The sequence below is a fragment of the Terrapene carolina genome, unplaced genomic scaffold (assembly GCF_002925995.2).
Source record: "Terrapene carolina triunguis isolate 2854851 unplaced genomic scaffold, T_m_triunguis-2.0 Scaffold69, whole genome shotgun sequence".
NCBI classification, from domain to species: Eukaryota; Metazoa; Chordata; order Testudines; family Emydidae; genus Terrapene; species Terrapene triunguis.
In genome coordinates this window covers 42,619,023-42,640,668 of record NW_020664420.1, presented here as the reverse complement: position 1 = coordinate 42,640,668, position 21,646 = coordinate 42,619,023, and the positions used below count along the sequence as shown (strand labels likewise).

General features: G+C 39.4%; 2 protein-coding genes across 3 annotated transcripts in view; both read right to left on the bottom strand.

Annotated features, from left to right (window-relative positions):
- FAM151B (family with sequence similarity 151 member B) overlaps positions 1-2,710 on the bottom strand; it is a 38,561-nt gene extending 35,851 nt beyond the window's left edge. Inside the window, exons 1-2 of the mRNA XM_029910922.1 lie at positions 2,422-2,710; positions 1,967-2,113 (exon numbers count right to left, since the gene is read on the bottom strand). Coding sequence (XP_029766782.1) covers positions 1,967-2,113; positions 2,422-2,710 — 436 coding nt within the window. The remainder of the gene's footprint in view (positions 1-1,966; positions 2,114-2,421) is intronic.
- Positions 2,711-7,806: 5,096 nt separating this feature from the next.
- ZFYVE16 (zinc finger FYVE-type containing 16) overlaps positions 7,807-21,646 on the bottom strand; it is a 50,326-nt gene continuing 36,486 nt past the window's right edge. For both annotated transcript variants that reach the window (XM_024217995.1, XM_024218075.1), the window contains exons 9-18: positions 20,808-20,963; positions 19,748-19,972; positions 18,615-18,697; positions 16,690-16,794; positions 15,448-15,595; positions 14,249-14,329; positions 13,444-13,606; positions 11,477-11,579; positions 10,651-10,815; positions 7,807-10,016 (exon numbers count right to left, since the gene is read on the bottom strand). In XM_024217995.1, the coding sequence (XP_024073763.1) occupies positions 9,855-10,016; positions 10,651-10,815; positions 11,477-11,579; positions 13,444-13,606; positions 14,249-14,329; positions 15,448-15,595; positions 16,690-16,794; positions 18,615-18,697; positions 19,748-19,972; positions 20,808-20,963 (1,391 nt within the window). In that variant the 3' untranslated portion in view covers positions 7,807-9,854. The remainder of the gene's footprint in view (positions 10,017-10,650; positions 10,816-11,476; positions 11,580-13,443; positions 13,607-14,248; positions 14,330-15,447; positions 15,596-16,689; positions 16,795-18,614; positions 18,698-19,747; positions 19,973-20,807; positions 20,964-21,646) is intronic.

Here is a 21,646-nt window from a genome sequence, read left to right as displayed (position 1 = left end):
TGCCCTGAACTGTGACAAGGTGTTTCAGTAAACACTGCCAGTTTGTTACAGGGAGGAAGTGAGAGAGGAGCTAAAATATACGGGGGGGAGGGAGGGGAGGGGGAAGAGAGATTGAGCGGAAAAGATTGCTATTGAAACCCAAATTCCCATTTATCCATAATTCTATAATCCTCTCTCATCTGTTGTTGTCTCTTCTTCTGCTTTCTGTAGAGGGCACATTCCTCTCAACCCGTTGGCAGGAAAATGATGGCATAATAGGTTCCGTACTACAGAGATTTTACGTGTAACTGGTTTTATAGGTGCTTCAGTTGCCCTTATGACCCTCACCATTATGGCATCTTTCTTTCACTCACCTGAACTGTGTTAATCTATTCTTCTAGCATCACCCTAGAAGCATCAGGTAGTAAATTCTGATCGTTGTCCCATTGTTACAATGTACTTCCCATTAGACCTCTGCTTGGGACTATTTTTAATCCCACTCCCACTGTTATGCCAGAGGGTCCCACTGCAGGGCTCACTAATCCCATACAGGGCTCTACTTCCCATACAAATTCCCTGTTGATTCAGCAGGAAACAAAAATCTGATAAACACAGATAACTCTTTTCAAATTAAGTTAAGGGTGCAGTCTCCCAATCTGAGGGCATATTATCTTCCAAGAGTGAGAGTTTTTAAAAACAACAAATCACCTGATGTAGAGTTTAGTTGCATTTCTCAAATAAGGCACCAAAACTATTTTCATTTTGCCACCTGGATATACCAGCCCACCAGCTTCCTGATGTATATCTACTATCAAAACTGCAACAAAGAATGCTCATTTTAGAATTTGTTTCATATATATAGAGCCCTGCAAATCATGGATATCCATTTTATATCCACAGACCACTTTTGTGGATCAGATGCAGACACAAATTTTGTATCTAGAGCCCCACAAATCTGTGGATATCTGCTTTATATCCATGGATTATTTTTGCAGATGCAGATACAAATTTTATGCAGGGGTCTACATATATAGATCTTAGATACCAAGTGTGATGATTTGCCAGCACACTAGCTGATGTTTTTTTCACTAAACTGTTCTAATATGATTGGGGGATGATGTCTGTGAAAGTAACATGCTAACTTTGTCTAATGACACTTGGATAATTGGCTGACTATTATAGGGCTCTACTCTTAATGAGGAAAGAGACATGACTGCCTGTATTCAGTGCATTCTGCCTCAAGCAGGAATTCATAGAATCCTTCTGTGTCCTGTGTAAACAAGGCTGTAAAGCAGCACACCATTGTACTATTAAGACATTTTAGTTTTTCTGATCACTAATAAAATTGGACTGTTACAGATGGATCAGATAGTTTGGGTGCCTTGTTTGAGAACTGCAATCTTAATGCTGCAGTTCCTGAATTTATATTTTCTTCAGAACTCAATATTTGTGCAAAGTAAGCCAGCTCACACTGCCCAGTTACCTGCAACTTCACTTCACCTCCACAAAAATTCAGTAAGAAAATTTCTTTAGCATGGAAATGGGGAGCAAAGAAAACTGGGGAGGGGGGAGCGTTTTCCCCTTCTTGAGGCTGGCTGGAGCAGAGCTTCATTAACATACACCTTTTAAAATCCTTAGAAGGATAGCCATATAGGGCCTGCCAGGAGCATGCCAAGTCCTAGGAACTATAAGGAAAATTATCAGGAGCCCTCTCATACTCCAGGATCTATGCTCGTGGACTCCCACAGACAGGAAGCTCCCTAGCAGCAGAGGACAGCAGGCTTTTAGCTGGGGTCTGAGGCGCGGAGTAGAGAGGTCGACGTAGGGAGCTAAGGGACAGCTCACGGCTCCCTGGGACAAGACAACCCATGGAAGACACAGGAACGTTTCCGCCCCTCTAACGCGGCCCGCGGGTTTTTTAACTATGCCCCGCCGCCGACATGACGTCATGTCACGAAGCAGAAATTCTAAGTCTCTCTCCCCTCACTTATATTCTCCGGTTCCGGCGGGTTTTCCCCGTCATTTAGTCTGGGGGTCGGTTTTCTGCCCTGCCGCTCTGCAACTTGCGTCCTACCGGCCAGGCGCCCGCCCGCAGCCAGCGCCTCTAGGCAGAGCCTCTTGCCCGCCCCTAAGTCTGCCGCCTCCAGGAGGCTCAGGAAGGGGGTTGGTTACCACCGCCCCCCAGAGCAACGTACGCAGCGAGCGCCGAGGGGCTGGGCACCGGCGCTGACGACACCTCAGCGGGTCGGGGCCGTGTGACTGGGCGTCTGGGAGGGCAGGTACGGCGCAGGGCTGGGCTCAGACGGTGCCTCTGGCGGCTGCACCACTCCCTCGCCCCACCCCCAGCCAAGCCTCCTCGCCCTCGGGCTGAGCCGAGCAGCGGGTGGTTCACCGCAGCCCCCGATACAGCGGCCTGCCCAGCGGGGGGCACCCGGCTCTTACCGAGCTCCCCCTCCATGGCCGGGCGCAGGCGCCTGGGTCCTGCTGGCTTAGCCCCGCCTCCTGCGGCCGGGACTCGATTCAGCCTGGGACTCGGGGCGCAAGGAGCCGGGTTTGCTGCCGGACCAGCGAACAACGGTTGCTCTTGTAGGGCAGCACTGCACCTCGTGACTGTCTTCACGGGCGGGACGCCCTGGAGCTGCTGCCGAGGGACCCGTCTTCCCTCGCGGAAGAAGCGGGTCTTGCTGCGTCCTTCCCAGGTGCCAGGGCCGGAACCCTGCTCAGGGCACATCGCGGCCCGCCCATCCCGGACACGCAGCCGCGCGGTGCGGTGAGACCCCGCCGGCGGCTGCGGCAGGCCAATGGCAGCAGGGTGGTGGGGCAGGAGGACGGATTAATACCCCAGGCCCCCCCCCCCCGAAACGGCAATTCAGGGGCGATGTTAACGGTTCAGCATAAACCGAGCGCGTGCTGCCATCGCTACGCACGTCACCGCAGGGGGCTGTGGGGCCGCATTACTGTCCAGCGTTTAGTGATCGGCCCTGTCCCCTTCCGAGGGGAGTGTCCCCTTCGGGCTAGGGCCGGGTAGAGGTACCGCTGCCTGCTCCAGCCCTTACACTTGTTAGAAAACGGTTACGGGGCACGAGCCCTGAGCCTAGAATTCTGTTAAAAGGGGGCCACTGCTCGACCCGACACAGCTTTTATACGTACTTTTCCATTTTTAAACACGCAGTACAGAGCCTGGTTTAATGCCCAAACTGCAGCATAATAAATGGGAAACCACCTTCCACTCTTCTCATTGGCAAAACTAAGATGAATGCCAGCAGTAACGGAGCTGTGTGAAGTGGCACAGGCTTTTTATATTAGGGAGTGTTAACACCTTTACAAAACATCATGTAAACAGAAGTAAAACAATTATAGCGAACGCTTTAGTGTAAAGAAACATGCAGGAATATAATCAAAGCTCTGTGTAAGGTGTGAGACTAGATGTTTCTGGTGCAATTATTAAAAGGAGTAAAATTTATAACTTATCAAACATTAATATTCAAGAAATTGGACAGATGTACTGTTGTGGACATGTGTATTTTGATTATTGAATAAATAGTAACCAAAGCATCTCCTTGTGTTGGGTACATAATTGATGCATTATTTTTTCTGTAACTTCCTAATTTTGTTGGAACCATTCCTTGAGTTTTTTGAACAATTTTGCTTTTGCCTGTGAAAGGCCTTCAGTAGTAGAGAAGAGTAATTAATTTCTTTGAAAGGGATCATTTCCACAAGGAAGCCCCTGGAGCATGTGGTAATAAATATCCAACCATTTGTAAAATTTGATTATAAATTGCACCCTAGTAGGCAGACTGGACATGTCCATCAGATGAATAAAACTACCTCTTTCACAATATCTCCAATATTTATCCCCATTCAATCTGTTTTCTAATGTGACCTGCATGAGGTATTACTGAAACACTATATTAAATGTGCGTTCATCATGCAGTAGATGAGGTTGCTGGTCCTCTTTTCCAAATCAAAACTCATTTCTCTAGGGTAACTTATCTATCCAAATCCTATTCTGACCATGCCATAGATGGACATTTCTTTGTTAGGAAAGTTGTCTGCAAAGACAAATTAGTTATATTTTTGTTTCTCACAGAAGCCATCACTTCTATTAGTTAGTTCTCTCTATGAAACAACTTTCTAGAAAAGTTGAGGAACAATACCTATGGAAAGGTTACTAACCTTGGGCAGTAACTGGAATATTTTCAGAGGTGTGTCCCCAGGGTGGTGTATATGAGCCTTCAAATGGTGATTTTCAGCAGCAGTCATTCAGTCGGCACAGGTGCTTTAGCAATTCTTGTGACTCATACTGAGGATACATAGGGCTACAACAGATAACCAGCCTCAGTTCCTTCTCTACTACACAGTCCCATGGAGACTAAATTCTGAAGCAGAGGGAAAGGAGGGCAGGTAGTGGAGCACTCATAGGAACACAAATCTCAAAAAAAATTACAGTACAAGGTAACCAACCTCTCTTCATTTGAGTAGTGTCCCTATGGGTGCTCCACTTGACGTGATGCCCATGCAGAACCCTCTGACTGAGATGGGAACTTTGGAACCTGGTCTAGAACTTTACAGACTGAAAAGGTAGCATGGATTGGGGGCAGAAGGTTTCACATATTCAGCAGTTATGGCTCTCACAGGTCAGTGTGTGTAACCAAAGTGGATTGAAATGGACATGAATGTTCTTTCCCCTTGTAAAATTCTGTTAATTTGTTTTATTGTCTTCATTTTTAACTTGCACATCGTTTCTTTACTGGTTTTGGTATGCAATAAATTTATATTTTTTGGAAATTCATCTTGATTTTATAACATGCTGCAGCTGAAGAGCCTTTAACAAGGAACAGTTTCAGCTCCCAAAACTTAAGTACAATAATAGAATTCAATGGCTGGAAGTCAAAGCTCAATAAAGTAAAACTGGAAATAAAGTGCAAATTTTTAACAGAGGATAATTAATCATTGGAACAATTTAGCAAGAGATGAAGTTTTTTCCATCACTTGGTATTTACATGGAGACTGACTGTTTCTGAATATGCCTTAATTCAGAGATGTCAAATGTATAGCCCCAGCCTGTGGACTGGCTCAGGCCCAGAGGACACTTCCCGCTGACTTACTGCTCCTTCTTCAATTTACAAAGGCATCCACCACCATGCATTTACTTGCCTTCTTCATGTTGGCTGCTACATTAACCCTCTAGGTCGTCTGTTCACAATCCAATACAGCACTGGCTTGCAGGATCGCACTGAACATACCCTCTTCTTTCTCCTCCTTAGGGTCTGGCATTGCAAGCAAGTGGAGGGGCACCCCTCAAGGCTGCAACAACAGTAGCTACAGATGATACACACACTGATGTATCACTTTCCTTTGTGACTATAAAAGTGAAAGCTAAATTTCACAACTCCCTTTCCTTACTCCTATAAGCATTTTAAATAAGACATGCTTATTGACACGATAGCTTTGGAGCACCCCTGCACATCACAGTTCTCCGTTGTCCAGCCCCAGCCATGACTAATGACCCAGCCAGAACAGGGGTGGGAGGAGGAATGAAGAGAGAGTTGTTCTGTTGCATAAAACAGAATTTCAGCCTTTATTTCCATGAGTATGAATACAGGGTAATGGCACTATTTTCCACAGGAGGCAGCGATTTTAACAAATCTCTCACTCCTGAGTTTAAAAAAGGCACTGGTAGCACAGTGGCTGTGGCATCACAAAGCCACCAGGGCCTGTATGCTGCTAGCCTGTTTACTGCAACAGTGCCTGCCAAAGTCATCACAGAGTGAGGTAGGAAAGTATCCTTCCACAGAGTTAGAAACAAGGCTGTCATCCCTAGAAACTGTCAGGAGAGGACTGCAGAGTACCTCCAATGAAAGTTTTATCAAGATCACTCAGGATACAAGACACAGCCTGTGTACGTGAACAAACTGCTCCACACCTCCCATCCCTCAAATTCGACGGGAATGACAGGCGGATACCAACTTTACCCCCTTTGTTGTATTGCTACCTTGTCTAGTACAAATAAAATGAAAAGTCTATACCCGTGTCCTGCTAAGTTGGAGTGTGGCCAAGCACTATATGTACATTTAAACACCACGAGGAAAAATGCACGCATACGCTTACCCAAGGTTCCTTCCACTGCGCGGGGCTTGTCTGTGCTTGGCTGGTGGGACTGGCTAGACTGGTGGAGTCTCAACTAGGTCTTGGCTCACAGCATAGGCATAGTTGGACCCTCACCCTGCTGCAGGTCCCCCATCCTCTTCTTCCTGCTTGCTGTTAACTACAGGGGTCTCTGTCTCCAGCTCCTCAGAGGGATCTACAGTGGTCTGCAGGGTGCTGGTGGGGTCTCGTCAAGTATGACATGCAGCTTGTTGTAAAAATTGGCAGGTCTGTGACTTGGCAGCAGATAGACTGTTGGCCTTTTTGGCCTTGTAGTATGCCCGCTGCTGTTCCCCATTGTACCCCCTGACCTGCTTCCCCTGTGAAATCTTTTAGTAAATGTCCATGTTTCTATGACAATTCCCTATCTGTGCCTGCACAGTCTCTTCTCCCCATAGGCCCAGGAGATCCAATACCTCCCATCTGCTCCAAGCAGGAATGCATCTAAAGCATTGAGCCAGCCTAGTCAGTTGAGCACTTGCGCACAAGGAAGAGCTGCTAGGTGTGCTCTCCAAGCTGGGCAATCAGGAAAAGGCTTTTCAAAATACAGAAGATTTTTGAAGAGGAGGCTTGGCTTCTGGTTTCTGACCCCCCTGGGCACTGGAGTTCACAACTGTGAGACAGTCAACAGTAAGATAGCTGCTGGAATACTGTTGAGGTTGAAAGAGATCACACAGTGTCTACATTTGCACTGTGTCGACCTCAGTAGGTCAACCATGGCTCAACACTATTTGGGAAGGTGGTGTTACTGCGTCACTCTAATGGGGTGCTCACATTGGCCAAAGAAAAATTTCAGTGTAGAGACACATACAGCTAGGTTGATGCAAGGGGACTTATGTCAATATAACTTTCTAGCATAGACCAGGCCTTAGTTATTTTGGTGTATGTCTGTGGATTGTCCCCACACAGATGCAAAATAATTAAGTTGGGTTTTATTTGTATCTGTTATTTTGGTGCAAGTTTACATGTGAAGGAGACTGATGATAAATTGTTAATGATACTTTCCCCATCCTGCAGCAACAGCCTACGTTGACACACAATTAAGATAAAGGGATGTTTTGTTGGATAGTTGAGGGAAGGGGAGTCCACACTCTCAGTCTCCAGTAGACTGTGCAGAGCTTCAGTTTGTATTCAGTTCACATTTAATAGGGTGTTTTTCATAGGCATTAGGGCTAAAAACTAAAAAAATTAAAGCATAGACTGATTAACCTGATGTTGGAGTGCACGAGGCCCTCTCTGCTCCATTCTTTTATGTCCATCACTGATTATACTACTGCACCTCTCTTAAAAGAGCCTCAGTTTTTGGCCAGGAGCCACTCATGTGGTTGTCTTCCAAACCAGGAAAGTTACTATGGGTATGTCTACACTACCCGCCGGATCAGTGGGCAGTGATCGATCCAGCGGGGGTCGATTTATCACGTCTAGTCTAGACGTGATAAATCAATCCCCGAGCACTCTCCCATTGACTCCTGTACTCCACCACTGCGAGAGGTGCAGGCGGAGTCGAAGGGGGAGCAGCAGCAGTCGACTCACCGCAGTGAAGACACCACGGTGAGTAGATCTAAGTATGTCAACTTCAGCTACGTTATTCAAGTAGCTGAAGTTGCGTAACTTAGATTGATTCTTCCCCCCTACAGTGTAGATCAGGCCTATGAAACATTTCATGCTGGTCCATTTATTTGTTGGTAAGTTACAGGCTATTGTCTACAGCTGTATTTGGAAATAAACACAGCAATTCCTTTGTTAAGAGCAGTCTACGCTCCAAGTGCAATAGCAGAACTAAGCAAAGAGAAACTTTGAAGACAGAAAAAACTGAGAAAATATAGGAAATGTTTGTCAAATATATGTTTTTTGTTTTTAACAGAAGAACAATGTTATTTTATCTCATCTGGTAAGCACTTAAGTCAGTTTTATTTGTTAGTGATAATTATTAAATGAAATTGAAACATTAAATGGCAAGAGTTTAAGACGAGTCTAATTTCCAATAACCAATATGGCAACAAAAAAGACAAAATTAGTCTGCAAATTGCTTTCATCTGCTATAACTGTACTTAACATTGACAAAGGACATGACAATGGTCAGTTGACTATTGTTCATGTTTCAAACACTGCTTGTCCCTGCTGTCCTCTTGTTAACTACTTTCAGAAGGCTGGACATTCATCTTGTTCACGCTGCCTATGTTAATGTCTTTGGCTGGTCCAGAGAACTGCAATTTATCTCTGAACAAAAAGTGTGTGCATTACTATAATGAAATACCTAGTTTCTTCTAGCCTAAGACCTTAAATCCTGAACCTTTCCATTAATATGGGTCTTCAAGCTGTGGGTAATAGGGCTGGTGACATTTTTATTTTATTATTTTTTTAAGTTACTAGTTGCGTTTTTGATACAAAAACCATATAAATATCTCCTATGAGAATCAAGAAGGCATCTAGATGTTTAAATTTTTAATGATCTGTCAGTCTAAAACTCTAACAACATTTTACTCAAATGATTTGGTCTTGGACATAGCGTGTTCTGATTCTCTTCAAAGTGAACAGGTACGTTATGCAATAGTTATCATACCTGATTGGTGTTCACTGAACCTCAGTACTCAGGCACAAATTACAAGCATCATCTTAGTTCTTAATTGCTAATACCCCAGTATCAAAAATATGTACTATACAAAGAACCTCAAATATGCCAAAGCAATCTGATCATGAAAATTCACACTTAATACATTTTCTCCCTGAAAAATAAACAGGGCTACCAAGAGGTCTCAGAAGTTAGAGATGGGAGCAGAAAAGATATTACAGGTTTCATGCCTGACTTATTGCTACATGATTACTACTTTAAGGGTCATCTGGCCTGTTCTTAATCACTCTTGGAAGTCTCAAATTACAAAGGTATATTTAATCACAGGGAGGGAAAACAATTAGTGTAATACAAAAATGATACCCAACAAAGTTAGATAAGTCATTATAAATACATAAGGAAATCAGCTACACTATAAAGAGACTCAGTTTAAAAGCACAAGTTCCAAAAGCACCAACAAACATGTCAAATGTCTTGATTTTTAAGTCAGGACAAGTCCAATTATGAAATCTTAAAAAAATCCCCAAAACCCACAACATACCTGGCAAAGTTTTGTTCTCTATTCTTCCCACACAAGCAATATCCGATTGTGCAGGCAAATTCCATATATTATTAGTACACCGTATCTGTTGTTTGCAGCCAACCCTCAGAGATTTTATATTTGGATCTCGATAGCAAGCAACAGTTCTGTACCAATTAAATATACTTTATAAGATTTTTTAAAAATGTAAATATAGCCCATTTGCACATCCACATGGAGTGTCCCAGATTTAGGTTACATCTAATCATAAAGACGGTTACTAAAATATTTGCTTGGGTTTAAGAGGTATATGGCTTAACCTTACAATGCACATAGTAAATGCTACAGTTTGCTTAGAGGTAATGAGTCCCTTGCCTTTTTTCAGTGACTGTATTAAGTGTAAAGTTTCGGAACCTTAGGAAATCTTAAACTCAACAATTCTTCTTTTATGCTGGAGATGGAGGAGAGTTGGTTCATTTTTTTAGAAACAAAACCCAGTTTAAAAATCTATTACTAAACAATTTTTTTTAAAATAAATCTCAACATTTTTTTAGTGTTGGTAGCATTACAGCTTTGGTGTTGGGTTAGTTCTAGCAAATCAGATTATACATAGTATAATATATGCTGTCATTTATATTAAAAGAGGTATTCTGTAAGAAAAAATATTAATTCCATTTCCAATGGTAAACTTGTGGGGTCTGATGTCCCACCATGGATCACAGGAATCAGAGCACTGTCCAGGTCATTTAGATAATGCTGTGGAAGAAGTTGGCCTCCAGATCCTAACTGATACTCAACCTAAAATAAAAAGAGTTATATTAAGTTGATACATTACATGTTATATATTAATACAAGCCAAAAGTAGAGGTGCAGTAGATGCACTATGCAAACATCACCATCAGTATAAAACAAATTTCAGCTCAAGTTTTCTATTCTAAAAAATGGTATTGAAGAGACTTTGGGCAAGTCAACACATTCACTGGCAAGAAGGTTTTGTGTTTAGAACCGTGAGACACCGCCTTCTGCTTATAGAATAACCTGCCTTCAACACTTCAAGGTACTACTAGTTCAGGATGCAAGCAACCAGAAATATTGTGAATTAGTTACTTAATGACAGACTATTGAAAACTATCAAACTTTAAACAAAAACCACAAGTTTAAATTGTGGTGAGCTGTAAATAAACTTCTGCATCTCTCTCAGCTAAGATCTTGAAACATGACCTAGAGTAGTTTCTCTAGGAGCAACAGGGATTGAATCTAATTCTCAGACTTGTGTTCTGACTTTTCCAGGTACATCCATTGCTGGTAATGGACTTTGCATTTGGCGCTGTGGGAAGGTTTAAAAGGGCTAGAGAAGCTATACCTAAATACCATTATTTTAAGGTGATGATATTAAATAATGTTATATATATCTGCAATAAACAAAAATTACCATATCGGTATCAATGGAGACTCTGAGACCTAGCTTATTCATCCCATTATTTTTCAGCGTTTTGAGATGCGGGCAAAGAGCAGCACTGCAAGCTACAGCAATCTCTTTTGCAAACTGATAGGGTGTTGCACTGGATAGCTCATGGTCCTTTAGGATATAGAACACCTGAAAGTATAGTAAGGACATGACATGATTAGTGGCTTTTTTTGTAAGAATTTCAAAGTTGTCAAAATGGCTCAATGTACAGTATCACTGCTTAAGATGCAGTAAAATTATCTACACTTGTTTATTGGCAAAAGACTTTCAGCTTTGGAATTGGGTAGTTTATCAGTAGCAAGACAGTTCTAATATAACTGTTCATTTTTATTATATATATTTTGATAATGCCCAAATGTGCTAGGTGCTTTCAAAAACTAGGAAGAGACAAGAAGTCCCCAAACAGCAAATACTGTTAGTACTGTTGGAAATTATCCTCACAATTAAAACACTTAGTGAATTAACAAGTAGCCACGAGAATAACTGGATTAGAAGTTTCATAATTGCATCTAAAGTTTAAAAAAAAAAAAAAAAAAAAAAAAAGGAAAATATATCACCCCTATTTAAAAAATAAAATCGCTTCTATCCACACATTTGATATGAAAGTCAGAGAGAACGGCAGGAACATAGTTGGCATGTTCCTACGGCTGCATGCCAAAAGTGAACTAGTTTCTGTGGTAGCACCTTCCCTTTATCAGTATTATTAATGCTATTTAGAACAGCAATTGGTATAAATAAATCTGATATTTTAACATATAAACAAACTGTTTACTAGTATTAATTTACTTACTTCGGTACACTTCATAAGTTTTTCCTCAGTTTCAAAATTTCCCTGTAGTATTCTTTCACTTTGAATTCCTTCCATTGACTTTCCATCTACTGGGCTTATAACTCTATAGAATAAGTATATAATAAATTAAAACTGAACCAGAGCATTCTTTCATCTAAAAATCAACTGTTCAACTTAAAAACCCATTGCTTTAAGTTAAATCAAACTTCAAAAGAATAAAATTACAGCTCTTCTCTAATGATCTCAATATATACATAAAATTTGTAGTATTAAAATATATACAAACAGAGAGGCTATGGTATGTGTATGTTTTAGACTGTAAACATTTGCTATTTCCATTCTATATAAAATTTAACCCCATCTCAGTTCTAGATAAACACACACACTTTACATATGAGTACCTAATAGACTAAGATTAACCAGGTCAGTAGATCTCCAGCTTTTCCTTCTATTTCCTAAGAGTACCTTTTGTGGACCACCTCCCTGGGGCACTGTGTATGTGTTCTGGTTGGTCCTATGAGTCACTAGAAAAAGGACTAAGTCAAGACCATAATTTGAGAACTACTGTTTTATGATATTTAATTATAATGCAAGAGACACTAATTTTGAACAGTAATCATGATTTATTCAGACCCACTATAATTAGGGCCCTACCAAATTCGCGGTCCATTGTGGTCAATTTCACAGCCATAGAACATTAAAATTGGTAAATTTAATGTTTTCAGATGTTTGAATCTGAAATGTCAATGTTGTAACTGGGGGGTGTCCCGACCCAAACGGGGAATGGGGGAGTCCGGAAACCTGTTGTAGGGGGATCATGGGATTGCTTCTGTGCTGTCTTCAGAGCTGGACTCTGAAGGCGCAACCGCAGAGCGTCCTGCAGCTGCAGGAGGTTCCCTGAGGTGGAGGTGGGTCTGATTCAACATTCCACACACTCACACTCTCTCCCTCTCTCTCTGGATACGTCCTCTCCCTCCTCTGCCCAGCTGGAGCTAGGAGCCCCCTTTGCTGAGGCACTCCTAGGAACAACGGGACATCGGATGTCATGGGGAAGGGCTTTTTTCACGGCCATGAAATTGGTAGGGCCCTAACTGTAACAAAACATTCTCTAAGCCACCTACAATGAAACTCTTAATCAGTGGTTTTCAACCTGTGGTACATGGACCCACAGGTCTAGGATTTCCAAAGGGGTCCTCCATTTGAAAGTTTGTAGAAGTCCGCAAATGAAAGGAGGTTGAAAACCATTGTCTTAAACCAATTCATATGTTATAGTACTGATAGTGCCCTGACAGTCACAGCCACTGGGGTGGGGAGGGGAATCTTGCAGCCCTCACTGAGTAGCCCCCCTCTATCTAATGAATGGCATTGTTGAACTCTGAAGGGAGCCAACCAGTCCTCATCAGACAGATGGACTGTGACTAAAAACAGGCAACACCATAAGAAGACCCTCTTCCCACCACTCCCAAACCAGGCAGTTATTAAAATCTCAACAAAGAGTCCTGTGGCACCTTATAGACTAACAGATGTATTGGAGCATAAGCTTTCATGGGTGAATAACCACTTCGTCAGACGCAGCTTTCGTGGGTGAATACCCACTTCGTCAGACGCATCTGACGAAGTGGGTATTCACCCACGAAAGCTCATGCTCCAATACATCTGTTAGTCTATAAGGTGCCACAGGACTCTCTGTTGCTTTTTACAGATCCAGACTAACACGGCTACCCCACTGATAATTAAAATCTCAAAAGACCATTATAGTCTAAAGTTGTTCTCATAGTGATATCTAGAGGCGTACAGGCAGTTTTCACTCCTATTTCCTTGGCAGCTTTAAATAGCAAGATATTAGTTTTAATTACAATACTTTATTTTCCATTCTTTAAATATCCATCTTTCATTTCAAGAGAGGTGGGAAGAGAAGAGAAAGTTCCAACCACCATACACACAGCTTTAGTAACAAATATTCATACCCTTGGTTTACTTTTTCGTCACTCTCTACCCAGCAAATATCTACATATTCTTTTATTTCTTCTGCATCCATTTTGCCACATGTAATTTTAAAGTCCTTTTTGTCCCTTAAAGCTTGACGTAGACCTTCCATCGTCTCTGGAGTTATTTGTACCATTAGTCCATCTAAAAGAGAAACAGTAAAAGTTCCCACTTTCCTTTAGAGAACAAAAAGGGAAGAGTACTTTAATAGAACCTTGCCTAGTCAATTGATCTTCTTGAATTGTTTAAGAAATGCAATTTCACAAGCCTGTGAGTAGAATATTGACTTTATTCCTCATCACAATGTGAAATGCTATATGAAAAATTGTTAGTTCAATTTTCAAAGCTTTTTTGGTGAACAAAAAGGTAGACTAATGGAGCGGACGTTCCATCTGGTCAAAGTTTTTTTCATGAATCTTGAACAACTTAGTGAGCCACAAAATGTGACACAAAAGTAGAGGTAAAAACTTAAGCATACAGGAAACAACTGAATTAAATTCTCCGATAAGCTTCTCACGTTGAAATTTTTTACAAAATGACAGGTATTAAGTCAAGAGGTCCAAAAAAGCCACATAGCAAAAGTGTCCTCAAACAATGTATGTCCCAAACTACGAATTTACATATCATGATTTATGCACAAGTATTTTTTTTTAAGTTACAAACCTTAAAGAAAAAGTTTAGTTTACAATGGAACAGACTCTTAATCACATCAGTATTACGCAGAGTAGTGTTCCAACACCAATTCTTTGCCTCTTAATAAGGAATCATTTATGATGCAATCCATACCTTCAACTATACTTGATTTAGCAAGAAATCCTGAAGTTGTTTTTAGGGCTCCATTGAATACTACAAAACTTGCACCTGTAACTAAACACAAAAGTAAACACATCAGGTACTTCATATTGTCCATTTTTATACTTAGTGAGTTAACAGTCACTTTGAAAGTGTAAAGCACTATACATCAAGTGCTAAATATTATGCTACACTGAAAGTGCACATAAAAGTTCCTCAGTTATAGGAAGATGTGCTGATGTGGCTCCTGCTAGCACCAAAAGAATTCGCTCCTTGAAATCAGGCCTAGAAAAATGCACTGATTTTGCTAACTTTTCGAGTTTTAGGAAGACATGCAGCATCCCAACAAGATGCTGGCAGTCGTACAGGTACAGTAGCCAAAGAAGAAAACTGTGAAAGAATAGAAAATATGTAGGACCTAAAATTTGTTTCTTGCTTATACATGAAGTTACCTCTAAAATTAGGTTTTAATTTCTGGAACATTCTATTAAGTAAAATAATGAATCCACTTTAAATGGCACTAAAACCTGTAAAAACCCATTTACTTCACCATTAAATCTTCCCCTTGTCACTACAGACTACTTGTGTGAGCTTGCTAGGCATTGATTAATGTTTTCAAAGCACTATACAAACAAGAATTTAACTACTGTTAATTACTCTTATTAGTCTCTAGCCTAGGATGTAACTAGACAGATGTAAAAGATATGTAGCCACCTAGAATCTGAAAGATATTCTGCAATTTATAGCAATTTTAAGAGTGTCAAAGTAATGGACCAGAAGCTATTCAACAGCACCCCTTTAAAATGTAAGCTGAATTAATCTAAGAACTGTATGATGTGGTCATAAAATACAAAAAGCTTCTGAAAAGGGACAAGTAACAGGTCAAAAGTTAGAGTGAAATTTGAATAATTTAGTGTAAATGGAATGTTAAGTGGAGGTTGTCAAACAATGCTTTATGTAATTAAAGTATTTTTGCTAACCACTGAATGTCATACATATATGTCATGTACGCTTTTATTATTGTCTAGCTGCTTCGTATTGTGGTCAAAGCGTTTGGAATTATACAGGATCATCTGCTCACACAAACTACAGAAATACACACCTTTGGTTCCTAGTAATCCCCTAAAACATTCGAGTGCACATACCAGTTTCAGAGGTTTGATAAAACACTAAAAACATAAAAAGCCACTTACCTCTCCTAGGGTGGCCAGTAGCACTGTTTGCTTGTGTCTGATAGACTCCATCACACTGTACACAAACTAAGTGAGAATCTGCTTCAGTGCTAAAACTGGCTCCAATGCTAATAACATGCTCATTAGAAGAATGTATTACTTTCATTACCTGCAAATACAAAATGTTTATTTAGAAACTGACATTTCTGCAACAAAATCTTGCTCTGTTTTGTTAAATTCTCTGTGGACTCTGGTTGTGTAACAGCTAAGTAGCATTTTTCAGGTAAAATGCTGTATTAAGAAAATAACTGCCTCTATATGTGAGCATTAGCTTTCTCTATAAAAAGCTGAAGTATAATTTACACTTTAAAATCTTTTTTTTAGAACTGATTTTTTATGGAACTTGCTTATCGGGGTAAATTTAGGGTTTACTGGTGACCATAACTTCAAAGTTCTACTGATTGGGAAAAGTCAATCTGAGTGAGTACTCCCTGACCAAGTATACTACCAAATATTAAGGATCTCCCAAGAGACCTTCATTTTTTATGTATAGGACAACACAGTTTGCAAAATCTGGAAGAATCCTAAAGCTTCATAGCCTAATAGGGTCCCTAAAAACAGAACAAGAGTTTATTATTTGTTTCTATCAAAGTTCCAAGCAGATCTACAGTAAATGTGCAAAAACAGTACGAATTTTGAGAAGACTGAAATTTGCAAAAAACTATTTGAAATAACTTTATATCTATATCTATAAAAAATAAATTACGCTTTTGTAAAGCCACCTTTTAAACTAGAACAAAACTTCACAGTAGAAGAAGCTGAAGGCCTAAACATCCTTGGAAGAGATTTCAGTGAAATCTTTTTTTCTCCTCATTTCTATTACCAATTAGCACCTATACTAATCACCAATCTTCCTGCTTAACATCCCAGCAGGACCTAGGCAATATTGCTCACCTATTAGCACTAAAGCAGGGAGTTAGTCCATAGGGAAAAGGTGCTTGGGTTTTTTTTGGTTAGACACTCAAGTTTAAGAATTGAAAAATTAGTCCACTGAATAGTGAACAGAAGCAAACATAGGCCTCTCTGATTTGGAGAAGCCAATACCCTCCAATGAGGTGTTTTGCATTTTGCAGCTTCTAGTCAAATTGGCCCACAGTGTTCTTGTCAACTTCTCATCTTTAAGATTTCAGAGGTATTATAGGAGGAAAATGGAAGGGTTAGATTTCCTGAATAAATTAGTATGATCTACAAAATTATACTCACTTCATCGTATCTCCTCAGAGGGATTTTAATGCAGCTTTTACCCATTTCCATATGGATAAATAAATTATCTATGGTATGCAAGGTATATTGATAATTTCTAAGGTCCTGTAACAAACAAAATACTTTATTAACTGACTGTTTAAGCAGCATAAAGTTTTAACCACTGACATATCATAATTTCTAAAAACCAAACACACTGCATCACTTAAAATCTACCCATAACAGATATTTGCATAAGTCTTCAGAAGTTTATTTGAGCTAAAGGAATCTCAGTTAGCTGCAGCAGTACTGTTACTGGTGAGTGTGCCCATACTAGGAAAAACGAAGTGATTTTTTTAACCATGTTAGTTAACACATGGTCACACACATGGTAAATTCCTATTGTGGTCAATGCAGTTACAGTTTTATTTAGCATTTACTAGTGTTTACCTTCACCTGTTAACACATGTTAAAACTACAACTGCCTTGTCCACAGTAGGATTTTACCATGTATTAGCTAACACATTGTAAAAACCCTTTTCCCTAGTAAACACAAGCTCTGCAGGCCAGTTACCACAAGGCAACAATCACAAATAGCCATCTAATATACCATAAGCTTCAGCTGAACTGTATCATTTTAGCAATATTAAGGATATGCATGTCAAATGATTTCTTTAAACAGAAAGCTAGTGATCACCTTAATGAAGGATACTGCCATCTTTACATAATGTTGAGTTTTACAGTAAAGTTGTTTAAATATAGTACTTTGTAATTTTCATCACATTTTTTTTGTCCTCAGAGCACTCTTGGGAGGCAAGTATTCTTCTTATTTCCATTTTACAGAGAGGGAAACATGCTAAGTGACTTGCCGGATACAAACTATGGTTTAATTGAGCAGTGTAACAGAAAGTAAGTAATCTAATCATCTCAACATACTAGTCGGTGGCTCCAGATCTTGTCAAAACGAACAGATTAAAACAAAGCTAGTATTTATAACAAACCAAAAAAGGGTAGCAAAGGTTTCTAAAAAGGGAACTTTGCCCAAAATACTTGTTCTTATTTCAGCTTTCCAGAAAACTTCTACCCTGGGCCAAGAAACTGACATTTAACATGCTTCAAATATAACCAATTTGGTTATGTTAAAGAATGTCAAGCCAGCATCAACCTGAACTACAGAGATTACCGTCTATTCAAAAATCTTGCCAGCAATAGTTATCACCATTCAACTGAAAAAGTTGTTGTCCCTTCTGGGCATGCACTCTAAATAGTTTTAACCCTGCAAGATCGAGTTTGGATAAAATGGGTAAAAGTTCATAATGGATAAAAAGTCCAGTGTTATGTGTTGTTACAGAGGACAAAAGATTTAATTATGATCAAGTCCAAGTACGGCCTTACTAGAGAATGCTCATACTCTTAAATGAAGTAGTTTGTAGTCTCCAGCTTGTTTACATTTCTCTAAAAAAGTGTGTAGGTGAGCTGTTTGCAATAAATCATATATCAAGGCAGCATGCTGTAGCAAGCAATTAAATTTAGATCATGTCACATTACTGCTGCAATCGCCTGAAGAGCAAAAGTTTATCACTCACAAACCCAAGTCTCCTAGATGTCAGCAGAGCCAGTCACCAGATCATTGACTAAAGCTTTCTTACTGAAAGAGCTGATTAATATTAACTACTTATTTTAAATGAATAAACCAAAATTATATTACTATATTTCAATATCAATAATTAATCTGAAAGGCACAACTCAATACTATTCTAATAGAGCATTTCATTGTGTGAACAGACTGAAGTCTAACTTGCACGTCACACCTAAATTAAACCGTGTTAGAACATTTTTCGCTAAAAGACAAATAGTTCAACTTCAAAATTGTGAGGGTAATTTCACACTCATCTGATGTATAATTAGGAGGGTAAGGAAAATTATGTAAAAAACTGTTTACTCACAACAAGTAAGTTCATGATTGTATGTCCTATCTCCCCAAAGAGAGGCTTTCGGTGTCTGATACTTGTTACAGGAGTTGGGTATGCTTTCACAGGAAGAAAAGAACACTGTTACACATAAAGACCAAGCAAAACACTCTAACCCAATTAAAAACACGTAACTTAAAAAAAAAATAAAAATAAGGTCAGATGCAGCCTTTCATTCTTTACCTTATGTAAAATGATAGACTTCAGCACTCATTGCAGGGAAATGGTATCATAAAACAGACAATATCTGTGCTTACTTTGATTCAGCAGCACAAGATGCCTGTATAGCAAATGTGGAAGAACAGCAGCCCCTAAAAGCAGGAAGAGTTGCATTGCAGTGGCAACAGCCAGCCTGTAAACTGGGGTGAATTCCATGCCCCACTTAGACTCTGAGAAAGGTGGTCAATACATTTCCACATGTTTGAGAGCAATTAAACTCAACTAATTATCAGTGGGATTTGTGTATCTTGCTCCTTCTACCACATTTTGAACATCCAGAAGCCATATTTTTATGGAATAATGGACACTGAAAAGTTCTCTCACCTTATGGAGAAACTTGATTACTAATGACCGATATGGAGCTGAGGAATTTAATCCATAATGTATTAGACACTCGTATTAGGTTTACATTAATAAGATCATAAAGCTCTGTTTTCAGAACACTTCACAAATATTAAATCTGATCATTCAAAAAAGATTCAATATATTGTGTTACATATACACAATCTAAGCTCTTTTGTCAGCACACTCAGATTCCGTATCATAGACTGGTTTAGCAAAGTTTATGTTTCTCCTGAAACAAAATTTGAAGAATCAATATTTTATGGTCAAATCCTACCATTTACACACATCTACCCTGACGAAGTTGATAGTGTTTCAAGAGGTGTCCAGCAGCACAGAATTTGAACCATAGTGTTTACAAAGCTATTTTTTTTTTTAAACAAACAGGTTTGATGTATAAAAGTACAAATTTAAGTCCCAAGCCTTTGAAGAAACACATTTGTATTTAATTTTTGAAGGCAATGGCATTCACAGTGCATAACGGTAAACACGTGCATAAGTCTTTACAGGATTGGGCCTTAACATGCATACTTAGTGTTAAAACTCACCCCCGTATTCTGCTCCCAATCTCAACATTAAGCGAATTGGAAAAACCTTTGCCCACGGTATTTCCAGTTTCTGAATGAGAATGCCACAAAGGAAAGGATTATTTGGTAACACGAGATTATCAAGTTTCTGAAAAGTTGGTGCAACAAACAGGAATCCTCCATGATCCTTGCTACCAAGAAAGCTTTCAGTGAAGGTAAAATTTTCCAAGTTTCCTATGTATTTTCCTGGTGAAAGAGAGATATAGCTAAAATCTTCACCGTAAAAAACAAACATGTTAAGTATGCATTCTTATACATGTTGGTACCTGGAAGAAATCCACCCATTACTATGTGAACACTGTCTCTCTTGTGCATTTTTGAAGTAACGGGGTGCATATTGCAGCTTTTCAGGATAACAGGATACAGACCTCTGCCTCCCATCTCTATTGAAGTCCTTTATAGTTTTGTACAACGCATTACTGAAGTACTTGCACATTAAAAAATTGCCGTTTTTAGAAGCCAAATGTTCGAGACAATATTTTTAGCACTTTTGGTACTATTGACATGGTATTGCATTTTATTCTATCACTTTATAAGTCAATAGAACCCAGTTTCAAAACACCTTTTTCAACTCAGACAGATCTTTTTAATAAAACTAATTTACAAAACAATTAACACTTCACAAAAATTCTGTTGGGCAAGTCTATGTACATACAATTAGTTAACTTTTGCAAATTAAGCTCTGCTTAACACTATTCAGGATAGCACTTGTCTTCCAGAACCAGGGCACAAAGGATTTATACCTACGACCCATCATACCAAAGTATTAGATTAAAAAAAGAAGATAAGAAAAATGCAATGAGACAGTTTACAGGAGAACTAATACGAAAAAAAGGAAACATTCCTAAATTAAATCCCCTGTATCACTTTGACAGAATCTGAGGAAATAGTTATGAGCATGGAGAACTTTCAAACAAAATTAGTAGGAACCCTCTAAGAATGCAACACCATTTATTTCCTGCTTTGTGTTAAAGTCAGCAATAAGACACGAATCTTAAAGCTACAAATTAAAACTCCATACCTTTCACTGCATCCTTATATATGTCAACAAACAACGTGAAGATTTCTTTAGGAACAGCATCTTCATTTGGCAAACATACCAACATAATGATAATTTCTGCCTGACCCAAGCTATGTAATCCATTTGTTGAGAAGTACCAGCACTTTTCTGAAGAATCTTAGTGATAAGAAAAAATATTTTTTTTAAATTCACATATATGATACTCAGTCTTGGAATCAAATATATTAGAAATTGGAATTAATAATCTGTGGTCCTCTGTCCCTTTAATCCTACCACTCCAATATTGCGGTCTTAAAAAAAAAAATAAAAAATTGTAAACTGAAATTTCAGAAAGCACTGGATAACCCACTGCACAGGAGAGAGAGTAACTCTCACAGGGACACTCTTCTCAGGCCATATTGTCTAGAGACCCAGAGGGAAACACCATAAATAAAAAACACTGGAGAAGATAGTTCAATAATGGGCATCAAAAAAAATCTGATAGGATACAGGTTCTGAAGGAACCATACACGCTTCCTTCCTCACTGAATCAAGGTGCTGATTAAAGAAAGTTTTATGGAACCCAAGGCAGAGGCTTGTATCTTTGAACGAAACAAGTAATACGTCTTCATTTATCATATCCTCTTGCATAAATAAGTATGTTGCATGTTTGCAGCACACGCAGGTGCCACACTTATTTCTGTTTAAGTGACTAATGAAAAGGCATCAAAAACTCAGTCATTTTAAATAAAAAGGCCAGAAGGGACCATTGTGATAATTTAGTCTGACCTCCTGTGTAACACAGGTCATAGAATTTCCCCAAAATAATTCCTAGAACATCTCTCTCAGAAAAACATCCA